General features: G+C 36.6%; 2 protein-coding genes across 3 annotated transcripts in view; both read right to left on the reverse strand.

The window, feature by feature from the left end:
* Nucleotides 1-432: 432 nt before the first annotated feature.
* Nucleotides 433-11,701, reverse strand: lman1 (lectin, mannose-binding, 1). Its single transcript, XM_077497334.1, has 13 exons — nt 11,379-11,701; nt 10,018-10,172; nt 8,675-8,782; nt 8,450-8,511; nt 6,990-7,089; nt 6,794-6,917; nt 6,253-6,308; nt 5,971-6,103; nt 5,410-5,597; nt 4,528-4,604; nt 1,146-1,308; nt 944-1,068; nt 433-873 (listed from the first exon to the last, which is right to left on the reverse strand). The coding sequence occupies exons 1-13, from the start codon at nt 11,641-11,643 to the stop codon at nt 837-839; spliced, it is 1,593 nt and encodes a 530-aa protein (XP_077353460.1). The 5' UTR covers nt 11,644-11,701; the 3' UTR covers nt 433-836.
* A 9,823-nt stretch (nt 11,702-21,524) lies between these two features.
* Nucleotides 21,525-24,513, reverse strand: part of ccbe1 (collagen and calcium binding EGF domains 1) — a 39,370-nt gene continuing 36,381 nt past the window's right edge. The window contains exons 12-13 of one of the 2 annotated variants that reach the window (XM_077497444.1): nt 23,427-23,705; nt 21,525-21,597 (exon numbers count right to left, since the gene is read on the reverse strand). In XM_077497444.1, the coding sequence (XP_077353570.1) occupies nt 23,436-23,705 (270 nt within the window). In that variant the 3' untranslated portion in view covers nt 21,525-21,597; nt 23,427-23,435. Of the gene's footprint in view, nt 21,598-22,529; nt 23,706-24,513 lie in introns of those variants that run through there. The other variant, XM_077497443.1, reaches the window with a different exon arrangement.

The raw sequence follows: 24,513 nt of genomic DNA on the forward strand, positions 1-24,513 counted from the left end.
TTGGGCAGCAACGCTAAACTTAAAATCTAATGCAGATGACAAAAAAAAATAGCCCACAATAGTTTTCAGTAAGTTTAGGGTTTAAGCTAAGGGTTATGTCATAATTTCAATATGTTAATACTTCATCTTTACTTCCTGGAGGGGTCAATTGTGGTCTGGAATAAGCGCAAGGTTTCTAAGAAAAAGACGGTAAAATTTTAGTGTTGGGTTAGTAATGGGAGGGGGTTAATCTGGATCATAATTTAGGGTTAGGAAAACAAGAAGGGAGTGGTTGGTATTGGTTGGTTGGTTCACTTTGAGTTGGGAATGAGGTCAACTGATTGCTATGATCTGTAAATGTTAGTAAAGATGACGATTGCATATTTACTAACATTTGCAGATTATTTAGTCTTCAATGAACCGTATTTTTCTAAAGCTACTTCAGCAGATGTGTCCGAGTCAGCCAAGTTTTCAGCTTTATTCATACAAAATTACACATATAAAAAAAAAAAAAAAAAAAAAAAAAAAAAAAGACACAGGTTTGTTGTCAGCAACATGCCCGGGAACAACTAAGGCAGCGCTTTACCTCTTTTTAAATAAAAATCCAAAAAGATGTGATCAGGCAAAAATACTGTCAAGATTAAGTTTTGCATGTCACTTGTTGTAAACAGCACCAAATTAAGAATGTGGAAACAAGTCATTAAAACTAAATTCTTGTACATAAATCATATTTTCCTTCCAGGTACAATAACTTAAAAAATTTGTGAGGAAAAAAAACAGGGGAAAAAACAAAACAAAACAAAATGGACATTACCTCATTTACATATTCATGAAATTCTTTTTCTTTTTTTTGGGCATCAAAAGAATTTCTTGGCTGCCGCTTCCTGTTGGCTTCTGCAGTAAAGAATAATCACAAATTAGCAGCTCATTTAAATAGCAAATAAATAATTAGATAGGAACTTACTTGTACATGATATAACACAAGAAAAGAACCGACTGGACCACGATGAAGATGACAAAATGGACTGTGGACAAGCAGGAAGTCATAGGGGGAAGCTCAGGGCACTTTTGGACCTTCTCACCGGGATTCTGCAAGACAGTCCTCATATTAATACGCAGAAGGCAAACAACGCTACGACGTGAATTGCTAACTTTTGCATCCTGACCTGAGCGCCACGTTGTACCAGGTGCTCCAAGTCGCGTCTGACCGAGTGCAGGTGCTCCTTGATGTCATTGAAATGCTGAATGCTCTCATATGCGGGCACGCCGCCGCCCTGCTGATGATGCTGGACCGAGCCGATCTGCTTCAGCGACTCGTAGAAGGCATTCCTGCAGAAATATTAAAAAAGGATGACGGTCAAGTCAAAATATGAGAAAAAAAAAGTTGCCATGTTAGGAGAATGAGGATTAGTTTTTATTTGTTTGGTTTTTTTTTGCAGGAAAACGGATCACTTGAACAAGAATAGTTCTAAAGTGATAACTACATAATTATAAAAAAAATGCATTTTTGAAAAAAAAAAAAGTCTTAATATTACAGAATAATTTGGTTACTATTAACAAAAGTATAAAATTTGTAATATTGCAATAAAAATTCATGTTACATGTTACAAGATTACATACATGGAAGCAAAAGACAAAAGAAAATTATAATGGAACAAAAAACACAATGCTACCACAAAATTGTACTTTGCGAGACAGAAAAGATGCACTATCACCAGGAAAAAAATAGTTATGATAAAAGTTGTAATGCTAGTGAATGTGGCGCAATCGGCGAGATTTACTAGGACAAATGTAGAAATGTTTTTGTTTTAGGGACATGAGAATTATTTTTTTTTCCATTGCACGGAAAATAGGGTACAAGAATGTCATGCTTTTTGAGAAAATGATGAATTATTCTGAGAAGTAGAGAAAATCATAATATTGCCAAAAACAAAAAAAAGCAAACATTACGAGCTAGATTTTCATGTTGGCAAACACGGCGCACAGTGGTTGTCACCCTTTACTTAAAAAATAAAATAAAATAAAAAATATAGTCTCCTGTCTAATCTTTTAATCCCTATTCACCAGAGGATGTATATAGCCAAAGTTTGAAAACCAGAAAATTACCATCTGATAAAACAGGTCATGATTGCCAAATTAATCTCTTATAAAAACATGTTCCAACATCAGATTACAAGGTCTGAAAGGGTTAAGAAAACGACCATCCGCCATGCTAGCAGACGGAATTAGCATGTTGGAACGATTTTGTCAGCACATTTGTTAATGTGTAATACAAGGGGAGAAAAGTTGCAGTACTACAAGAAGAAAAAAAATGCAGAAATGTTTTTATGCTAGAAGACAAAGTTATTGTGCTACCAGTAAAAAAAAAACAAAAAAAAAACACACAAACAAAAAATGTGTAGTTATATTCTTTTTGCGTAGACTTGTGAAAGATGTGAAGGACTGATTGATTAAAAAAAAAAAAAAAAAAAAAAAAAAAAAAAAAAAAAAAAGGTTTAATCCTGATTTGCATTGGGTTACGATGGTCATACAATAAATCAGAAGAAAATGACATTTCTTCCAGTCGATTAGAGGCAGGCAGTAAGCAGTAACTTTCTCTTATCATCTTAAAACACGTCTAAGACGATTAGGACGGAGGAGGGGGGGAAAAAAATGGACAAATGAAATGAAGTCCTACAGATCATCATTTGTAGTACAGACCATGTTGCGACCGTGTATGACAGATGTATTTAAAGACGCCTAATCTGATACGTCGCTAAGACATGGCCTTTTCTTCACAAATCAACAAAATCTCATTTGTTTTCATATATAATAAAAAAATAAAATAAAATCTCCCTTGAGAAAGTAAGTGAGCGTTTAATAATAAAGCCGGCATCTAATCTTCATCTACTGACCCATTTATGGCCATTTTCAAATCCAACGACAAGACGTAAATCAGTTAGCGCCTTCCAGGCTGGACTGGCCTTTTACTGCCGTCAATCAAATAATCGGTGCGACGTCTCCAATTTGAGAGTTAGGGGTCAATAATAATAATAATAATAATAACTCATGTATGCATATGGGATTTAGGCCACGTGGACAGCTTGCTTCTTTTATGATACATGACACAGATTAACGTTACATCAAGTGAAATCTTAATATCGTTCTGATTAATTTGTCATGCAGATGGCATGTTCAAATTAAGATGTAATCAAACAGTGACAGAGCCGAAAATGACATTATTTAATCATTAAAACAGCACCCCTCACGGAGGAGTATTAGGGCCACACTGAAAAGACATGGGCAGATTGCTACAAAGAAAGCGGAAACTAATAAAAAGTATATTTGAGAAATTGCAAGAAAAAAATGTTACAGGAATATTGATTTGTTATTTTTACAGAAAATAATTAATACACCCTAACAGTTTTATTTTTTATTTTTTGTGCTAAAACTGGGTCAAAATTACCCAATTTTAACAATTTTTGCATGGAAAAAAAAAGTTGGGTCAACTTGGGTCAATTTTACACAATTTTATCAAATTATACACAATTTTATCAAATAATCTTTTGGTTGTTTCATGCAAAAAACCCGATTAAAAAAAAAAAATAAAGAAAAAAAATATATATATATATATATATAAAAGAATTGTTTATATTGACACAATTAATGGTCTGGTCTGTCACTTTTTGACCCATAATTGGGCTATTTATGACACAATTTTTTTATTTTTCTTTCTTTTTGCATCTTTAATACTTAGATATAAAATATATAATAATACTTGAAAGGGTGTGACCAACTACAACTTTTTATGTGTAAAAAACTTCACGATGTAATGTAGCATATATTATCATTGAAGTATTTTATTTTATTTTTTAATAAATCAGACAGGCGGCATAGTGGGTGACTGGTTAGCACGTCCGTCTCCCAGTACTGAGGACGCAAGATTGAGTCCAGGCTTCGGTCTCCCTGGGTGGCGTTTGCATGTTCTCCCCGTGCCTGCGTGGGTCTTCTCCGGGTACTCCGGTCTCCTCCCACATTCCAAAGTCATGCATGGCAGGTTAATTGGGTGCTCCGAATTGTCCCTAGGTGTGCTTGTGAGTGTGAGTCGTCGTTCGTCTTTGTGTCCCCTGCAACTGGCTGGAAATCAGTTCAGGGTGTACCCCGCCTACTGCCCAAAGACATATGGGATAGGCTCCAGCACCCCTGCGACCCGTGTGAGGAATAAGCGATTAAGAAAATGGATAGATGGATGGATAAAATCAGACAGGCTTTCAGTCTAATACAGGGAAATCACTTTTTGCGGGGTTGTTTTTTGGCGAAAAGACCCCTTAAGTTTAAGAAGATTATAAGCGGGTGGGTATTACTGCACGTATCATGCCTTGTACATATACTTTTAAAAAACAGACTTACTTTCTCATGTATGTCATGAAAGCATGATCACGGGATTACCAGGGCGGGCAGGCAGACACCTGAGATGTGCACAGCCTGAGATTAAATATGATTTCGGGGCTTTAACTGCTGGGATTTTCCTTTTGTTTTGATCTTCAGTGGATGACAAAAGCAACTCACCTAAACTCGTTGAGGTTCCTAAGCAGATCTTGTTGGGAGGATACAACAGTGCCCAGCTGCTGGTTCGCCACGTCCAGCTAAAATAAACAACAGCATGGTAGGAGGGGCCAACATTGGAAAAATAACATTCTTTGAGCAACTTTGTTTCAATTGACAACACGCTTGTGAGGCAGGGCTGGAAGTTGAAAGTTGGAATATTACAAAACAGTAATTCAAGTTTACATTTTTACAAAAAAAAAAAAAAAAAGTTAAAAACACTGCCACCATTTCCCCCCCCCAAAAAAGTCACGTTACAAAAATTAAGTTGTAACTTGACAAGAAAGTTGTGATGTGAACACATCGTCAGAAAAAAAGTCAATTTTTTTTTTTTTACTCTAGTTTAGTCATAAATTTCCCAGAAGAAATATTTAGAGAAAAGTTGTAAGTAACATGAATACATATATTATGAGAATAAACCTGTAACGTTACGAAAAAAAAGTCCACATTTTACATTACAAAATGGAAAGTTGTTTTTGCCCAGACAGTAATTTCACAAAAATATATATATTTTTTAAAGGTAACCTTACAGAAAAAGTCATATTACAAAAATTAAATTCAACTTTTTTAAGAAAAAAGTTTAAATATAAAATTGCAATATTACTGTTGTGATTTTAGGAGAAAAAGGAGAAAGTTTAAAGAATATAGTTGTGTGATATGATGAGTATTAAGTCACAATATTCTGATAGTCACGAGAGCAGTCATAATGATGAATGTTATTAAAACAAATTATCACCAGGAAAAAGTGGCAAAAAAAAAGGTAAAAAAAAAAAAAAAGATCATGATGAAGTAGAAGTCACAATTTTGAAAACGTTTCTAACTTGAGCTTGTCATATCGCAACGCACCTGTCCCGAGCCAGTGTTGGGTCCCCTCTTGGAGATCTCATCTGTGACGATGGTCACGTAACGGCGCTGCTCATCCAGAATCATGGCCAGCTGCCGGTTGAGCTGCTTGATCTCCAGGTGGATGCGGTTCTGACCCTCAAACACCTGACGGATCTCCCGATCGTTCACGCTCTCGTACAATTCGTCAACTGCGGGGGGAGAAAATTCAGAATACAAACTAATCATACATTCAGATAAAAGTACAAAAAACAAAACAAAACACAAATCTCAAAATAAAGTCATTTCACAATTATAATGTACTGCAAAAAAAATCTATTTTACCAATTAATTTAAAAATTTGTCAAAATGTCCTTTTTAGAAAAAACAACATTGGAATAAACTTATAAAACTCACATTGTTAGAAAAAAGTCAAATATTATAACAATAAAGCCATGATAATAAAAAAAAAAGGCACTATGTTAACGAGAGCTCTATTATTATGGTAAAGTATTATATGGGAATGCACTTATAATTTTATGTATAACAAGGTCCAAAAGTGCCGTTAGCCTCCACAACACTAACTTGGCTCTCCTTGGACGTCGGGGTGCTCTTTCTGGAACTCCTCTTTCTTTTTGTCAAGCTCTTGCTGGAAGTTGTGGAATTCCTCCTGGTACTTGTCCTTGTCTTCTTTAGGAATCTCCGCTTCTGGTAGGGGCTTCAAGAGGGCCACCATTTACAAAAAAAAAATGAAGAAGAAAAGAAAAAGAAAGAAAAGCTTGAGTGAATTCAAAAGAGGCTTGCACTGACGTGTTTGCACACACGCAAGTGTGATTTGGAAAAGGATTTCCACCAAATGGAACTTACCGCCTGGCCCGGTTCCGTGAGTTGGAATACCAAGAATGACAAGACGTCATGGTCATCTGGTATGGTGAGAATACGAAGAAAACGACAACAACAACAAATTAATATGGTGGTTGCAGTTTATGAGCTCCTCCTACTCATTAAAATGAGCAAAGTCAGGGCTTTGTTTTGCAACAATGAATGATACATATTGTCGAAGCGCGGTCAAACCAGCAGCAAAATCTCAAGTGTTACTTCCTGGTAGGCTGCTACTTCCAAATATGGGCATGCGGGTCCTTCACACTGAGCGAGTGCAGTGTGAAAAGGGCCTAACTGTAGCTTCAAACAATAACAACCCTAATTTAATTCACTTCACCCCGTCTTAAAACCCAAACTCTTATTCGAAGCCCTAATTTGAAACCTTAACGGCAGTCAAACCTTGACTGAGGCTTGAAGACAAAATTTGAAAACCTAACCCTTGTTTGAAAACACTTTATTTAAATTTGACATCATCATTTGAAACGATAACCCTGACCTCCAAGCCTTTTTTTTCACCACAGATTACCTGCTACTCCGCCAGTCGCGGCCGAGACGCCGAAGTAGCCCTCGGCGGGAATGATCATGTTTTCCACCTTGGTGCAGAACTCAAAATCTTCTTTGTCGGGAGTGAACCCGTTGTTGATCATTACCTGCCAAGCACAAGATGGTTGACGTTATAGGCGACACTGACCGACCAAAACCAAAAGTGAAGTGTCACGTACCGTCAGCGTCTTTTTGTAGTACCTCACTTTGGCTCTGACGGGATACGGTTTGTTGCGGAAGTCTCGCAAACAGGTGCCCAAGGCTTGTGTGCTGCCGTCGCTGCCAAAACAATTTACCGCATCAGTAACGGCTTTTAATCAGGATCCTTCGACAATGGGGTCAAATGATGCAGGGAATACTTGCTATTTGTAGGAAAAGGAGCCAAGGGAATAGCCCTAATATGGTATTCTATATTGTATTGCATATGCAGTGGACCCTTTCATACTCGCAGTAGATTCACATATTAGTACTAGGAATGTAATGAAATTCAAACATCACGATACGATATCATGATATGAAGGTCACGATACGATAATTATCACAATATTGTGGGGTGGTTGGCGGAAAAAAAAAAAAAAAAAAAAAAAAAGGTCACATATTATGAAAAAAATTAGATAATACTTAAAAAAAAACAACAATATTGTGCTTTAGTACATAACAGTAATGCATATAAACAACTTGCAATCTCTAATTAAACACTTAATTCATTTGCTCCCAAAAACGATTTTAAATATTACCATGACCCAAAAACATATTTTTACGTTGTTTTTTTTGTTTTTTTTAATGCTAGCGCAAACAGAAGGCTTTGATGCAGCCTCTGAACTGAAGAGAATGCTTAAAGTAATGGTAGATATTACAAGAACGGCCAGCAGGTGGGAGCTGATTATAAGATATCAACCAGGGCCATGTTGCAAAAGGCTTTTTTCCTCACTGTTTTCAACAGATTTACGAATAATGATAAAACTTGGCTATATTCTAATGCTGCAAAACGGAAACAGATAGAAATATCATTTTTCCTGATGAAAGAATAGACAATATTTGTTTTGGTAGGTTCCATGTTTTTAGAGCAAAAGAACAATTTTCTGTGGGCCTTGCAAAATCAGTCAAAATCCAGTAAAAACAGCCGAGAGCGAAGGAGATTGCTTCAGTGAAAATGGCTGCGAGTGAATGAGTTAATATTGAGGCACTTACTTGCTAATGCAAGCACACATAATAAAAGTAAATAATGATTGACAAAGTCAAATGGAAAAATAGCACCATCTGTCCAGTAAACCTTATTTTTGAAGAACACAACACACTTTATCATATTAGAAAGTAAAAGGTCACCGCCAGAAGAATGGAATTCAATAACAATGAATGTATTGCTGTTTTTTTCTGTACAACTGACTTTGCGTTGATTAAATACTGTATGTGAAAAACAGCTCGCGTAAACACTGCTCGTTCCAAGACAAACTGTGCAACGGTAGCGCGGGAAAAAAAAAAAAAAGTGATTTCAAGCTTTCACTGGTCTGCGGGAGATTAGGGAAAGATCGGGGATTATTTACTTTCAAGTAAATATAATAATATTTCTTAATCTTCTTTTAAGTTGCTCAAATGTGAGGTGGCGACGTCAGAGCAACGGAAGTGTTTACTTACTTACCGTTTGTGGTCATAAGTAATTTTGCCGTTGTTTCCCACTACGACGACAACCGGGTTATTTTTCTGTAGGGGACACAAAACATGTTGCTGTTGTTTTTGTACAAGTGACTATTAATCCAAATTGTCCCTCTTGCAAGTCTAATAATTTGCTTCTCCGAGTATTATCCATAGCTTGCTAATGTCAACAACTTAAAGACACTTATCAGAAATGAATTTGTGGACCGACCTTTCCGTCATTGTCAAAGGAGTCGAAGAAAATCCCGACTCCATTCCACTTGTCAGAGGCACCGTACACGGGCCCCTGTCGGCCTTGGGATGCAGTGAACCAGATGGCCTGTCGGTACAAAACTGAAATTTTGAGTTTAAGCGTTTGGCTAAAACAAATGCAACAGTCATGTTTTTTTTTTTTTCTGATTGGAATACAACAATAAAAGAATATGGCAGAATTTTGTACCAGTTCAAGAAATTTATACACTTTTGGCCCATGTTGAGATCTCAAGGAATGATTCAAATACAATTTCAAATTGAATTTTTTTTTTCTTTAAGCAAAGTATATCAGGAATTGCTCAACACCCCATCCAACAAATGGCCAAGAAACAAAACTGACGCTCCACCATAAAAACAATAATTGCCGGTCCAAACACTCTTTGCTTGTTGCCAGCTAAGGAAAGGTGGATTATTTCTCACACAACCTGTAAGGCAACCACTGACTGGGGGAGCTGCTAGCTTGGGGCTATTTCAACTTGCCACGTCTGCATTTGTTTGTACATCATCTTATGCCGCCGGCTAAACACCATTCCACCTTGCCAAATGGAGTCATTAGAACCACAGACGTGTTCTCTTTAATTGAAGCTAATGTTACACCTTCATTTGATTCCTTTCCAGAATTAGCCTAGGCGGCTTCTTGATCGCATCGGAAATAAAACATCACAGCAAACGCTATTTCATTCAATATGTGCTACCTTTGTTAATTATTGCAAGGCTTCACAGCATTTTATACAGACTGATTTTTTTCAATTCTCTCACTTTTGGTGGGATCAGTTTTTTTCCCACCCCATTTTCCATATATTGAAAGTTTATCAGCATTTTTTGGGATAATTGTTTTTAGTTCGGCATAAATTGTACACAAAATGCCGGGCTGGCCCAATCCCCTCACAAATAGTAGGAGTTGACTGTCAAGCAAATAAACAAGTTGTTGAAATAGAGACACTGGTCCATCTCCTAAATGGATCTGAGATCGTTTTTAAAGTCGCTGATCAGCGATTGATTCCAAAATCCTGATTGTGTAAAGCCTAGCTATAGATGGTAACTATGCACTGAAATGGGGCGGTTTGATGTGAACATTATTATGACATTTACAAAATAAAACTAATTATTATTATTATTATTATTATTATTCAAATTTATATGGGCAGCATAAAGGCCCAGTGGGTTAAAATACAAAGAAGCAAACACAGTCAAGGAGGACATTAGAATAAAGTCGACGTTTCTCAGTAAGACAACAAGAGATCCAGTTAGTCGAAAGGTAAACAAATGCCTCCTGTTAGCTTACTATTAGCATTTTCTTACCAAGCCGTCGGCTCCCATTCGGCCTCTTCCGGACACCCGGAAAGTCACCTCGGCCTCCCAATGTTCAAAAGCCGCCTTGTTTATGGACCACACAGCCCCCCGCTGACTCTTGAGGGATGGCGCGATACGCACCTGGTCGGCACTGGGGATGGCATCTACCATAGAGATGACAGATGCACTTTAGAACAATTTGTATTTCATCACATTTTGAAATCAAAATACAACCATCCAACGTCCAATGTTAATGCTATTCGAGGAAGTTGGGAAGTTGGATTGATCCCATTCGGATTGTCCCGCTTCTGAAGTCAAAGCTTTCGAGGCAAATGTAAACAACAAAGATGGCTGATTATGATTAAATTAGGTTGTCGTTCAGGTGTGTGGGTTATGCAAAGTTAATTACTTTGAATAACTAATGTCATAATAAATAAACTGCGATTGGCTGGCAACCAGTCCAGGGTGTCCCCGGCCTACTGCCCAGAGCCAGCTGAGATAGGGGCCAGCACCCCCCGCGACCCTTGTGAGGAATAAGCGGTCAAGAAAATGGATGGATGGATAATAAATAAAGAGACAAATATGTATAATTGTGTAAATTATGATTTGCCATTCACGGTATGTCGGTGGGCGATGTCGTGCTACTTTTTCGCTCCTACTTCGCAAGGCGGGGGATCTCCAAGTTCAAAGGGGCATTCTTGTGCATAATTCCTGGTTTGAAATCAGAATAGTTCAACTTCCTACCTTCCTCGAATGCAACATTAGACCGCCATGTTGACTTGTGACAAATTTGTGACGGAATCGTCTATTTTATTTTTTTTATTTTTTTTAATCATTGTATTATCATTATTAATATTATTATTATACATAGTTTCAGTCCCACTTTGTATTTTAGTGTTCGGTCTGTGTACAGCATATTGCACAAATCGTTCTATGTGTCTGTTTAGCTTTTATTTTGACTAATTTTACTTGGCTGTCTGCAGCCAGGTCGACATTGTGAATGGGAATCTCTGTCCAATTGCCTTAACTGGATAAATAAACAAGTACATCAATAAAAACACAGCACTTTATAACACTGTTGCCCTTTAATTAAGCTGCACCTTATCAGTACAGTACTTGATGAATGGGTGCTGCACAGTACAGTATCAGCTACCTGACGCGCCTATCCAAAGGCTCACGTTAACTAGAGACGCAAATTATGGGGAGTCTAAAGTTTTCAGTCTTCGGACATTTAACTCATTCACCGCCATTGACAGTTATGTCAAAGATGCATGCTGGGATCTGTGTTGAGATTAGCGCCGCTAGTTCGAAGCTGTTACAAGCCATTGTGGTTTTTGCACGCCGGGAAAGCCGTTGACATCTGGACTTACTTCCCATGTGTATCCAGAAAGGGATACTGCCATCAGCCTGGACCAGATGGGGCCCCTTAAAACTGCACTTGTACTCGAAGCGGCGGTGCGGAGCCGCGTCCGCCGGGTCGGGCGTCTTCGCCAAGGCGTCCGCCACGTCGTCGTCGGCCGTCACTTGGACGACGCGGCTGTGACACAGCAGCCCCGCGACAAGAGCGACGAACAGCCTCCCCGCCGCCGAGGTCGAAGCCCGCCGCCGCCGTGTTGCTCCTCTGGGCACCGCCATGTTTCCGTGTCAGTGCTGACGTAGCGCTGTGTGCGGCAGTACACGAGCATGACGGGATGCCTGGAGGCCAACAGGGCGCCTTCTGATTGGTCCGTTGCTCTCGCTCACGCACACATGCTGCGGTGGGCCTCCGGGGATGTGACACGACACACGTTGGCTGAGCTTTCCGCTACAGTACTGTGGCAATGTCAATACATCGTGGGGCAGAGGACAAGGTGACATGTACACAGCGGAGAAAAAAAAAAAAAAAAAAAAAACATAGGTGCACGATATTCACATGAATCATTTACAGCAGTGCTTCTCAAGCACCACTTCCAAAAAGTACCAGAAAACATACCACCAAGACAGACATTTAAATACAGTAGCGTAGTTGAACAAAGTGTTGTTTTATCCCTAAAATGTATTCCTGCGTTTATGACTTCACTTGCATTTTTAGACTGTTGTTACACTGTATCACATTTTAAATATTATAAATAAGAAATATATAATGGACAATTTGGTTATTGTGAGCATCCATTCATCCATTTTCTAAACCACTTACTCCTCACAAGGGTTGCTGGAGCCTATCCCAGCTGTCTTCGGGCAGTAGGCGGGGTACACCCTGAACTGGTTACCAGCCAATCGCAGGGCACACACAGACGAACAACCATCCACACTCACAAGCACACCTAGGGACAATTCGGAGCGCCAAATCAACCTGCCATGCATGTCTTTGGAATGTGGGAGGAGACCGGAGTACCGGAGAAGACCCACACAGGCACGGGGAGAACATGCAAACTCAACCCAGGAAGGCCGAAGCCCGGACTCGATCTTGCGTCGATCTTGTGGTATAGGGTCACAGGTCAGCTGGTGACAAAAACCATACAAAAAAAAAAAAAAAGTCCTGACACTTTTAGAGCTCACTGCACTGCTCAGTCATTGGTTAAATCCATGTCACATGTTTTATGGACACCATGTCGTCAAATAGGGTCACCAATCCACAAAAACCCAGAAAGATGATTAAACAAAATCTAGCGCCATTACGTAAACAGATGTTGGTGGCAAAATGATTGTCATACGTTTTGGGTCAGCAGTGGGTCGTGAAAGCCTCGGCAGGGGATGCAAGGTGAGACACCTTTCACTTTCTGGTGACTTTCACCGGTTCCGCCCCCCCCCCCCCCCCCCCCCCGCGGACTGAGAGGGCCCCATGCAGCAGTCCTTAAGCCTGCGCGTCGTCCCCCGCAACAAAACATGACTATTGTGGCGACGCTAATCTGGGGATTTTGACTCTTCTGTCGCATGATCAGCAAATGGCAAGAAGTGATCTGTAAGGCTTTAGACTGATAAGGTTTCATGCGCTGTGCCAGTGTCATTTCACGTGAAACGCGGAGATTTTGTTTATCCACAAAATCCATCAACATGCATGGCAATTTTTATTTTTATTTTTTTTAATCATAAAACAAAAGCTCTTGCCTCATAGCCCTCTTTAAAGAGATACTTTACTTATTTAGACATTTTTGGCAGTCAAACATTAATATTTTGCCTATAATAAATGTGATATTTTCATTATTTTTCATGTACAATTGGGTACCTTTAAAAACATATTTTGCAACTTGCTGTCGACTGAAAATGAAAAACTGGTTACTAATTGCCCCGTCTCATATTGATAGTTATGTAATGATGCACAGAAATACAATTTCTGATTATTAAAATGATACAAACATGTCAAATTATCCCCAGATTTGTATTGTAAATATATACAGTATTTGCTCAAATATTGTTTAATATATAAAACGAAAACACAAAATTCTAAATTATGAATTAATTACTAAATAAAATAATTTACATTATTACTACCATATATAGATAATTACAAGTAATTTAAATGGAAATATTTTATTCATGTATTTTTGAGGATTTTTGGAAAAGTAATTTTTATTTTTTGTGTGTGTTTTATCAATTGTATGATATTTATGTGCATTATACACATTTACATAAGTATGTTGATTATTTTTTTATTTTTTTATGAAAATACACTTTTTGTATTTTTTTTTTAAAATAATGTGCATTTGAGATACAATATTTTTACGTGTACTTTGAAAATTAAAGAACATTTGAGGATACTATTGCATGAATATGTATTTTTCTCATTTTTCATTTTTATTATTTATTTGAAAACAGTGAAAAAATAAACTATAATAATAAAATATACAGTACATGTGTTTATTTAACAGCTTATAATAAATAAATAAATAAATAAATAAATAAATAAATAAATGCAAAATATTCACCAAAACCTCTCTTTCTACCATCTTAGATTGCATGTATAATTTGTTATGATCTATTTTCGTGAAAGTCATTTTTGGTTTAAAATAAATAAGCAGTTAAGAAAATGGATGGATAAATACGAACCAAATTTTTTTTGGGACACTGTCAGGTAACTCAAAAAAAAAACAAAAAGTTGTAAACCACTGCAAACTACAACCACAACACACTTTGGAGAGTCAGAACCTGTCAACTATTACAAGCGCAGTTACGCCCGGTGGCTCTAGAGCAGGGGTGTCAAACATAAGGCCCGCGGGCCGGATCAGGCCCGCAAAGGGGTTTAATCCGGCCCGCAAGATGATTTTGTAAAAAAAAAAAAAAAAGTCGGACTAATTAATCAGTCGGCCACAATCAAAATATGTAAAATTTGTAACTTCACAAACTGTCCTCAGATGAGCAATGCAACTTGTACGGGGAATCGTCATCTTGGTTCCCATTATTTTACACACAACTTAAAGTTACGGTTTGTTTAATTATTATTATTTTTAATCATAGACCCACAAACGTGTTAAATACGACACAAATTCAATTACTGGTAACACAAATAAATATGAGAAGGATTAGCGTCCTTATAACGTCATTAACTGCGCCACGCCATGCATTCTGGGAACAATATAAATATGCAAAACAGATCGATTTTAACACGTCCAGGACTCAGTGTTGCCGTGTTCCATTTGCATTTGTATTATTTTTGGAACAATATGATTACAGTTGAGCTGGCGAAAATCTGCGTATAATTGACGGCAATCATTTTTAAGCTGTATACCGTTATTTTACCGATGCGGCCCACTTGGTAATATATTTTCCTCTATGCGGCCCCTGAGCTAACATGAGTTTGACACCCCTGCTCTAGAGAATAAAATAAATACGGGTCCTCTGTGCCTTTGAGAGCAAAGTCCTCATTAGGGAGTCAAAGCTGCGCTCCTTTGAGGGCAAAGATGGGATTGAAGATGACAAAAGCCATGCTTAATGGCTCAATTTAGCCGCGCACAATGACAACCTGCTGGACGTTAATGGGTCAGCGGTGCCTGTGAAAAGCTCATCCCGGCAGCCAGCGCAAATATTTGGCCAGTCAATTAGACGCTGTTATCTTCAACATGTCATGTGTGAACCAATATAGTATGTAAAATAACATGGAATAAAATCAAGAATAAGAACAATCATTTAGTCTCTAATAGTTTTTATCTTTCAATATCATATTAGCAATCCATATACAAATCGGATTCTCTACAACACAGTCTTATTGATACTTTTGGCTTACGTCTAGTGTAATGTCGTATATCTTCACTATGTCTGACCACTACTTCATCAAATTTGAGGTCTCGGCCCGTTGCCTTTGCTCCAACCACCAACAATGCTATAACAGCCATAATATTAGTGCTTCAACTACTGCGCTGTCTGAAATATTACCCTGCCTCAGCTATTGCTGGCTTTTGACTTTCATATTCATATCTTCTTAGTACAGCATTTCAGACAATATTTGATCCTTCTGACTTGACGTAGCTAATATATGAACCAACCCATACAGTATGATTATAGACTCTAAAAGTAAAGAAATGGTTCTCCCGTATATCAACACTTTTTCGTAAAATCTGACATATTGATGTTGCTCCGACCAAGTAGCTGTATTATTAGTGCGTTAATTACTGTCTGAAATATAACCTTTCTTTTTTCTCATTTTGATCCTATTGATGATTTGAATGTAGCGTTTGAACTGAATTGATACAGGGGGTCACGATATGATACGTATCCCGATACACATGTATCCCGATACATAGCCTTTAAAGCGATACTGTATATATTTTACTACTTTACATATGTATATCCAAATGATATTTTTATTATGCTTGATGGCAGCTTGTTAGCAGCGCTTCCGGTTTACAAAACAAGAGGCAAACAATTACCATATATTTCTATAACATTGCCCAAAAAATGTTAGAAATGTGACAGAAAAGCATAAAAGCATAAAAGTAAAAAAAAAATGTATGAATAGTAAAGTATGAAAAAAAAAAGCTAAAAAAAAAATTAAAAAAAATTCCAAAAATGGAGCCCGTAAAGTAAAAAAAAAAAAGAATCTCAAAGTGTTGGATGCCGCACATTTTTCTGTTATTTATTATCTTTTTGTCCGTCGGTACATTAGACAACACTAATACACTGTTTCGTTCATCACAATCTTTAAATGTTTTGCGGCTCCAGACTAATTTTTTGGATATTTAGTTGGCCTAAAATGGCTCTTTTGACAGTAAAATGCTGACCCCTGCCTCTAAGAGGCAGAAAATTACCATATATTTCCATAACATTACCCAAAAAATGTTAGAAATGTGACAGAAAAGCATAAAAGTAAAAAAAAAATGTATGAATAGTAAAGTATGAAAAAAAAAAGCTAAAAAAAAAACAAACAAAAAAAAAAATCCAAAAATGGAACCCGTAAGGTAAAAAAAAATGAGTCTCAAAGTGTTGGATGCCGCATATTTTTCTGTTATTTATTATTATTTTTGTCCGTCGGCACATTAGACAACAATAATACACTGTTTCGTTCATCACAATCTTTAAATGTTTTGCAGCTCCAGACTAATTTTTTGGATATTTAATTGGCCATTAGTTGGGTCTTTTGACAGTAAATGTTGCTGACCCCTGCCCTCTCCGATTCCCACTGCTATCAGCTTCCTTTAAGCTCGAGGTAGCTTTTTGTGTATTGGAATGTCACGCTAAGTACAGTTCATTGTGGTGCTTTTATGATCAGGAAATTCTATTTGTTGTGACATTTCTATAGAGGAAAACAAACCAAAAATGATTAGCCCCATGAAAGTGGCCGAGTGTTGCACATGCTCACTCTTCACAATGCCCAAAGGGTCCCACCTTTGAGGGGGCTTCGCTCCAATGAGGTCCAGTGTGGCCCGGCCTGGAGTGGGTTAGCCCACTCATCGGACTTTGGCACATTCATTTCAGAAGCGACGTTCTCGCTCATTATTTAAGCAACGGCGACAATAGCATACCCCTGCCCCCCCCCCCCCCCCCCTTTAGGCTCACAAGTGTGGTAGGGGGCGGCGCCCCGCCTTGGTCTTTTCAAAAAAAGATACCCTCAACTTTCCCTTTCTTCCATTTGTCGAAACAGATTTCTTTTTTACTCTACAGGTCTCTCATTAACTCCGCTCCTGCTCGGAATGGCTTGAAGTGGGCGGGCCTTGTGAAAAAGCAACCAATTAGGGGCCTCATCAGCTCCAATTAGACGAGACAAAGCCAGAGTAAAGATAACTCAATGAGAGTGAGTGTGTGTGTGTCGATCCAGTGCTACAAAACGTGGCCATTCACAACACGAGGTGGGTGGGTGGGGGGTTGTGGGCTTCTCTAACGGGGCCAAGTGTTGTTGTGCTGGCAAGGTCCCGGGGCCCCCCAGGAGTCCCAGAAGGAGAGCCATTCAATCCTCTTTTACCTGTTTGCAATCTCTTATTATTGTCCGCCTCCACTCTTTCAATACTTCCTTCAACAAGGGGAGGGGGGGAGGGGGGATGTTAAGGGGGGTGCCTTTCACCTCATTAGAAGCGCATTTGCACTGTCTTCGAGCCGCAACAATGTATTTTTCTTTTTTCCTTTTTACATCATAATCTTCCCTGAATGGAGGATTTTTGGGGCGCTTAATTTGCCGCCCACGCTAAACGTATTCATTAATGAATTGGGTAGCACTAATTTTCTCCCATTCAGGGGGTGCATCTTTTTTTTTTCTTTTTTTTTAAATAACGAGGGGAGTTGGTGGTGGCGGGGGGAGATATAATTAGGATACAAGGGTCCACTTCAGTAAATATTTGGAATCTTTTAAGGCTTACCCTCGATTAATTACTTCCACAAGAGATTTTCGCAGAAGGAAATGAAGTGCCAACTTTCCCCTAACAAGATAAGCTTGTTGGGGGGGTTGGGGCGCCATTTTAATCAAACGCATGCTCGGAAAATGGGCTCATTACGGACACAAAGCCACAACGCGCAAACAGTGATGTCATATTTTGTCGCTTGTTTACACAAAGACGACTTGGAAAAGGCGGATAGCGTTGATCATTACGCTGATGGCAGCTGACAAACGAGAGCGGGCTAAGTTGTGTAACCACATCAAACCTAATGAAACTAAGACTGGTTGCATTGACAATATTATTATTATATTTTTTTTGTATTATGAGGCAAAGTTGTCCTCTCAAGTTTTACAAGAACATCACATGCATATTACCCTAAAATATAGTACAAGTAAGTCTTGTGTTTCGCCGCAGCAGTAGCCAAGAGAGTTGCTAGCTAGCTGTTGCGGCACTAAGCAGCACTTAGCTAGCCTTGACCTCCGACATGCGTCCAGACTAATCAAGCTTTTTGGGACCGTCTCAGCGGTTTAATCATCATTAAAATAAATAAATAAATAAATAAATAAATAAATAAATAAATTTACAAAAACAAATCTGTGATTGCCACTTTTGCTATTCAATGTGTTCATCAAAAACATTACAGAGGGTTTATTCCTAAAAGTAAAAAGCATAAATAATATTATTGTAAGCCACTGTAATAATTTCAGCATTAACACTGCGCCTAAATACAAGAACTAATAATAAAAATAAAAAACAAACTGCACCGAAATAATGACTCAATTAAAATATATTGCATATTTTAAATAAAAATGCTCATAATAAATGTTTTTTTTTTTAATGAACATTTCCACAATCTTAAACACAGCTGCATTGTAATGGAATTAAATAACAGATTTGTACTTAACAAGTTTGCTGTAATGGAGTAACAAAAAAAAATGAAGCATGCCTGAACATTTATTTCAGTGTTTTTCCACGTACCACTAGAGGGAGCACACATACCAGACTGTTTATGTGCTGCTAATTGGTACAAGGCTAAAGTAAATTAATTATTATTATTAATATTTTGGGGAATGTCAGCTCCCAGTTGTCGTTATTCACATTTAAAATAACAACAACAACATAATTTACGACAAGTTATTTTGATTACCCCAATTTTGAAAGGAAATACTTGAAATCGCTTTGTGTGACGCTGAGATCGCACCATCCACATTTTTTTTGGTGAGTGCGGACTGCTGTCTAGTGGTTTCAGAGGGGTACTGCGACTGTCCATACATTTGGGGGCATCCGGGTTACAGTATAATGACGTCATGGCACAAACCAAAAGCATACATGGTGTATTTAGTTGCCAAAGCAGCAGTAAATTTAACAAATCACTGAGGTTGGATGTCAACTCAAAGGACGAAGTTTATATTGTCTAACTTAAAGCAGTCAAGTGCTGTAAAGTAGAAATATGCTGTTGGAAAAACACATAAATCACAAGCAGGCTAGGTCATAATTTTAGACTGTTGTCATATGGGAATGAACGCGTTGCCATAATGTTAATGTGAGAGGGAAACAAATTTTGGATTTTTAATTAAAATATAGGCAACCTTCCTATTTTAAGACGATTCCTGCCTTTTGAGTCGCAAAACAAATATTTCCAATCTCGTAATGGCACTCACAGTGAACCCCGCTATTATGTATGGTGAAAATCGCCACAAGATGGCGGCAAAGCTCTACATTTGCCTTATTGAAGCACCTCAACTGAATTTGCCGTAATTCCTTGGGATCAAGATGCCATAAAATGGCGACAAAACATAACTTTTGTCTAAATGATTTTCCTCTACTCACTTCAACGTAGCTTCTTGGATGTCACATGATGGGGTCAAATCTCGAATTCTGCCTAAATATTTCAACGTAGCTCCTCAGCACCGAGATGCCACAAGATGGTGACAAAGCACTACTTAATGCCTCAATGAAGCGCCTCAACTCACTTGAACATATACCGTAGTTCCTCAGTTCTGAATTGGTATGGTGCTATTTTAAGAAAAACAAAATGTATTCTTACACTTATAATATAATGTATAATGTATGTAATGTAAAAAATGTTACGATAACAATAACAAAGCCATTGTATTCCAAAAGAAAATATTTTAATGTTAAAAACACATAATGTATTTGTTAAAAAAAAATTAAAAAAAAGTTTTGTCATTAAAATAATGCAGAATTTAAATAAAATCTGATTTTTTAATGACATGAGGGGGAAAAAGTGTTATGAGAATCAAGTTGTATGATAGCACACTTGACTTATTTTGAGGGCAGATAAAGAATATAAAAATGTTGCTTAAAAATCACAGCGCGGTTAATAAAAGGTTTCTGGTGGCGACAGTTTGACCCTGGCACAGATTATTTCCATTATTTTCAAAAGTCTCCATTTTGGAAACGCACAGCAGCACAAGTGATGAACGGCACCAAGGGGGCACTTTACACTTTTCTGGTTGTTTTTCAAGAAAACAACAATGACATTTAGCTCCGATGATTAAAACTTGATTTTTTCCTCTTCATCCAAAAGTGAGTGAGGTCAACAAAAAAAAAATTCAAACAACAACAAACTTTTATGACTTTAAAAAAAAAAAAAGTAGCTGGCTCACAACACAGCTGGAAGTCCAAAAGAGGCCCAGGACAACCTCTTGAACTTCGGACACAGAACAGTAAATATAAAAAGTGAATGTCATCATATTTGAATAGAAAATTATACTCAATAAATACTTGTGCCATACCCTCACTTACTAGTGCCCCAACATAATTATTAGTGCAACAAACACACAAATGGAGAATGAGAACACTTTCAAGAGCGACTCCAGCTCCTAATGTGGCCCAAAGATGCAAAACTAAAGTTGCTATTGTGACTTTCAGCGTGCCCCAATGTACCATTGCAATCTACAAAACAAGTTGATATCTTCATATTCTTTATACATGAGTTTTATATATGTACACATTATAGTGCATTTTCTACAGTGCATTTTAATTTGGAATGGATAAATGGCATTTCATTTCATTTAATTGGGGATAATTGATCTGATATCCGCTGGGCCCTGCTATTCGGGGGATTGGGATTGGGATCGTGACTAGTGGGGGGGGGAACAAAAAAACAAAAAAACCTTAAATCTCCAAAATATGTTTTCCAGCAAAAAAAAAAAAAAAAAAAGGGAGTTGGTTCCCCCAAAACTAAATTAAATTTAAAAAAAAAAAAACAAAAAAAAAAAAAACACTTTAATCTACAAAATATGTTTTCCAGCAAAAAAAGTGAGTTGGATCCCCCAAAACTACTATATAAAAAAAAAAAAAAAAAAAAAAAAGTTGTCTCCCAAAAATCCAAAAACAAAACAAAACAAAAAAAGCCTTTTTTTTTTTTTTTTTCCAAAATATTGAACAAAAGATTGAAAAAAAAAAAATCAGATTATAGCTAAATCTGTGGTTGGCGCCCTTAAATACTCAGACATTTCGGCCATCTACCAAAGAAAAAAAACAACAACATATTTTTGCATGTAACAAAACAAAACAAAAAAAAGAAAAGAACAAAAAGAAAAGAAAAAAGGACATTTGGTTGAAGCTTACTTTCAAATAAAATAGTCCACAGTTTAAAATGAAACATTTGTTTTACAAAGTCACAGAGATCCGCAGATGAAAGCGAGACCTGCATGTTGCAGACCCCTGGAATAGTCCTACTATACACCCCGAAGTCGCTGTATTCGCCCTGTATTCGCTATCGTCATTTGTGCTTGCTCCTGATGGCCCAAGTGATTCAACACTTTGACTTTGTCTCCCTCTAGTGGAAAACAATCCAACAACAGAGTGCCTCACAAACCATAAGAAAACAAAAAGCTTAAAAAATAATAAAACTTCACTTTGACAAAAGTTTCTATGCATACAGTGTGAATTTTTTTTTTTTTTTAGTAAAATTCTATTTTTCTCTGAAAAATATGATAGAAATATAAATTCACAGACATTTTAGCGAGAATAAAGTCATACATTTACAAGAAAAAATAAAAAAACGACATGAAGGAAGCAAAAGTAAACAATAATAAAATGGTGTTATCTCACACGATCAGGCTTAAGTGAGTATATGATATTAGTCATGTTGTTATCATTTGCGCTACGAACACTCTAAAGTGCGTAAATGATTCACACGTGTGAAGTTACATCAGCGGTGTTAAGCGGAGATTTACCACAGCACTGAGAATTATGTCAACAATCCTTTAAAAAAAACCATTTACTTTATCAACCGCCAGTTGTTATGTTGTTACTACGGCGACAAAGCATCACAGTGGACTCATCTTACACGTGGCATCGATCTATAAGATGAATATCTTGACTTCATTTAATGTAATTGTTTGAGCGATTACTCGCACATGGTCAAGATAAAAACAAGTTTTGTTCTAATACTATCATTTTGAGAGTAAAATTGTCATTTTATGACAAATTAATTACTATTATAAGAAAAAAAGATAGAATGTTATGAGAATAAACTTTCTTTCATATTTAAAAAAAAGTCAACCTTATGAGAAATCTGTCGTATTTCAATGCAAAAAAAAAAAAAAAAGTCTTAGTATCACAAGACTAGAAAAGTGTTCATTTGGGAAATATTTATTAGAATGTATATTATATTTCTATGCGGTGCCTTTTTTTCAGGAAAAAAAGAAGCTAAGGTATGCGAAAAAAATATATGAAAATAAGACTGTATTTAGATAATTTGCAAGAATTGTCACAGTATGATGGCAAAAAGAAGTATTGAGATTAGAATAACAGAACATGTCATAATTTTTGAATGACATCCTAAATGTAGATAGAAATAAATGTACACTGAGTGGAAAAAAAAAATACTTTTACACAAGGCCGTATTATGAGAAATGTTTGTACTTTTGTAAAGTAGTAATGCTGAGAATGGCAAAGCATGGAAAATGGAAACAAAACTTGCACAGAATGCCGGTCTAATGTTGTGTAAGGATTTATTTTTATTTTTTTAAATTCTATTTCTAAAAATGGCTATAAAAAATAAATATTAAGATTTGTGATTAAAAAAAGATGATAGAATGTTGAAAAACACACACAACATAAACAAAAACAACATGAATAGAATACCGTCGTAACGTTCCATCTTCTTAGTTTTAGATTTTTTTGAACCTCTGTTTTTCGCTGAAAAACGAATCCAATGTTTATCGGCTCATGCTAGAGCACTAATATAAAATGAAGTGCTTTGGCGCCATCTTGTGGCATCAGTAGGGAATTATTGACCTTATGGTATTTCATTTCTCACCCCGAGACTAATGTTCATTTATGAGAAAAAGAAAAAAAAAAAAAAAAAAAAGACTCCACAAAATTGTCATTCATCTAAAGTGACTTTAACAAACAATACTATAATACAATAATAATAAATAAAGCATTGTACGATGAATGTTATTGCTAATAATAATCATAACGAGATGATTTCTAGTAAATTTCTTTCAATTCAATGTGCTCGAAAGGACTTTAAAAATGTTCAAAAATAACAATAATCTTGCATATATCATATAAAAATAAACATCTGTGCTTCAAAAGGCATACGATACATTCTATTAATAAAAATAGTTAAATAATAATAAGATATTTACATCTTACATTGACTCTTTAGAATCCATTGCTGTCTGTTCTGCCTCGCGGCGGCTTCCTCTTGCGGGTCCTCTTGGAGTGCGACGGCGGCGGCGGAGGCGGAAACGTCTCTCGGAAGTCCTCGCCCGAGCCCGTGTCCTGGCTGTCTCGCCACGCGCCGGGCGTTACGGGAAGCTCCTCCCCCGGGTAGAGGGGCGCTCGGCCGTACACTTTGCTCTGCAGGTCGGCGATGTCGTTGCGGATGTCGGCCATGAGCAGCAGTAGGAAGTCGAAGGAGCCTGGAGGGCCCTACAAGATGACGACAAAATGTATTATAATAATTATAATATATATAATTATAATATCCATCCATATATTTTATCAATATGAATGGCTTCTCAAAAATCGCAATTTTACGATATACTGTTTATTTATTGCAAAAGAGCTTGGAAATAACAATTTTTGCATGAATGTATTTCTACAAATTTGTAATTTTATTTGAATACAATTTCAGCTTTACAAGAATGTCATTTTACATGAAGATTTTTTTTTGGGTAAATTAAAATGCATTTACTTTAAAAATATATATATATTTTTTAAATAAATTGTTATTTTACTAGGAAAAATATATAATTTTCTCAGAGTGAAATTTGAATAAAATTCTAACTTTACAAAAATGACAATGTATATTATATTGTGATATAATTGCAATTGTATGAGTTTTTTTTTCATGTATACCTGAACAATCTTTTTGAGTAACATTTTTATTTTACATGATGTTTACACAAATGTAATAAAAATGTTACAATAGTAAAACAAAATTTTACTTAAAAAAAATAAACAAAAATGTCACTTTACAAGAGTAAGTTGTAATTTTATGAAAAAATGTTTTGAGAGTAAACTTTTTATTTAATGATAATAAATAATATATTTACATGATTTTTTTTTTTAATTTTATGTGACTGTAATTGTAATTGTATCACCACAAAACCACCATTTTCAAAAGAGCCAAATTTCAATTTTAAAAGTATAACATTTTCATTTTTAAAGTAAATAGAAATACAGTTGTCATAGTCAATGTGGTCGACAGTTTTTCCTGTGCAATAATGCCGTTTAT

The sequence above is a fragment of the Festucalex cinctus genome, chromosome 15 (assembly GCF_051991245.1).
Source record: "Festucalex cinctus isolate MCC-2025b chromosome 15, RoL_Fcin_1.0, whole genome shotgun sequence".
Lineage (NCBI taxonomy): Eukaryota > Metazoa > Chordata > Actinopteri > Syngnathiformes > Syngnathidae > Festucalex > Festucalex cinctus.

Bases quoted from the DNA above. Each gene is read 5' to 3' on its own strand.
- lman1 (XM_077497334.1), bottom strand. From the start codon at position 11,643: ATGGCGGTGCCCAGAGGAGCAACACGGCGGCGGCGGGCTTCGACCTCG. The intron at 8,783-10,017 runs GTAAGAAAATGC...TTGTACCGACAG, and splicing joins GAATGGGAGCCGACGGCTTG to GCCATCTGGTTCACTGCATC. The intron at 1,069-1,145 runs GTCAGGATGCAA...ACTGTCTTGCAG, and splicing joins TGGTACAACGTGGCGCTCAG to AATCCCGGTGAGAAGGTCCA.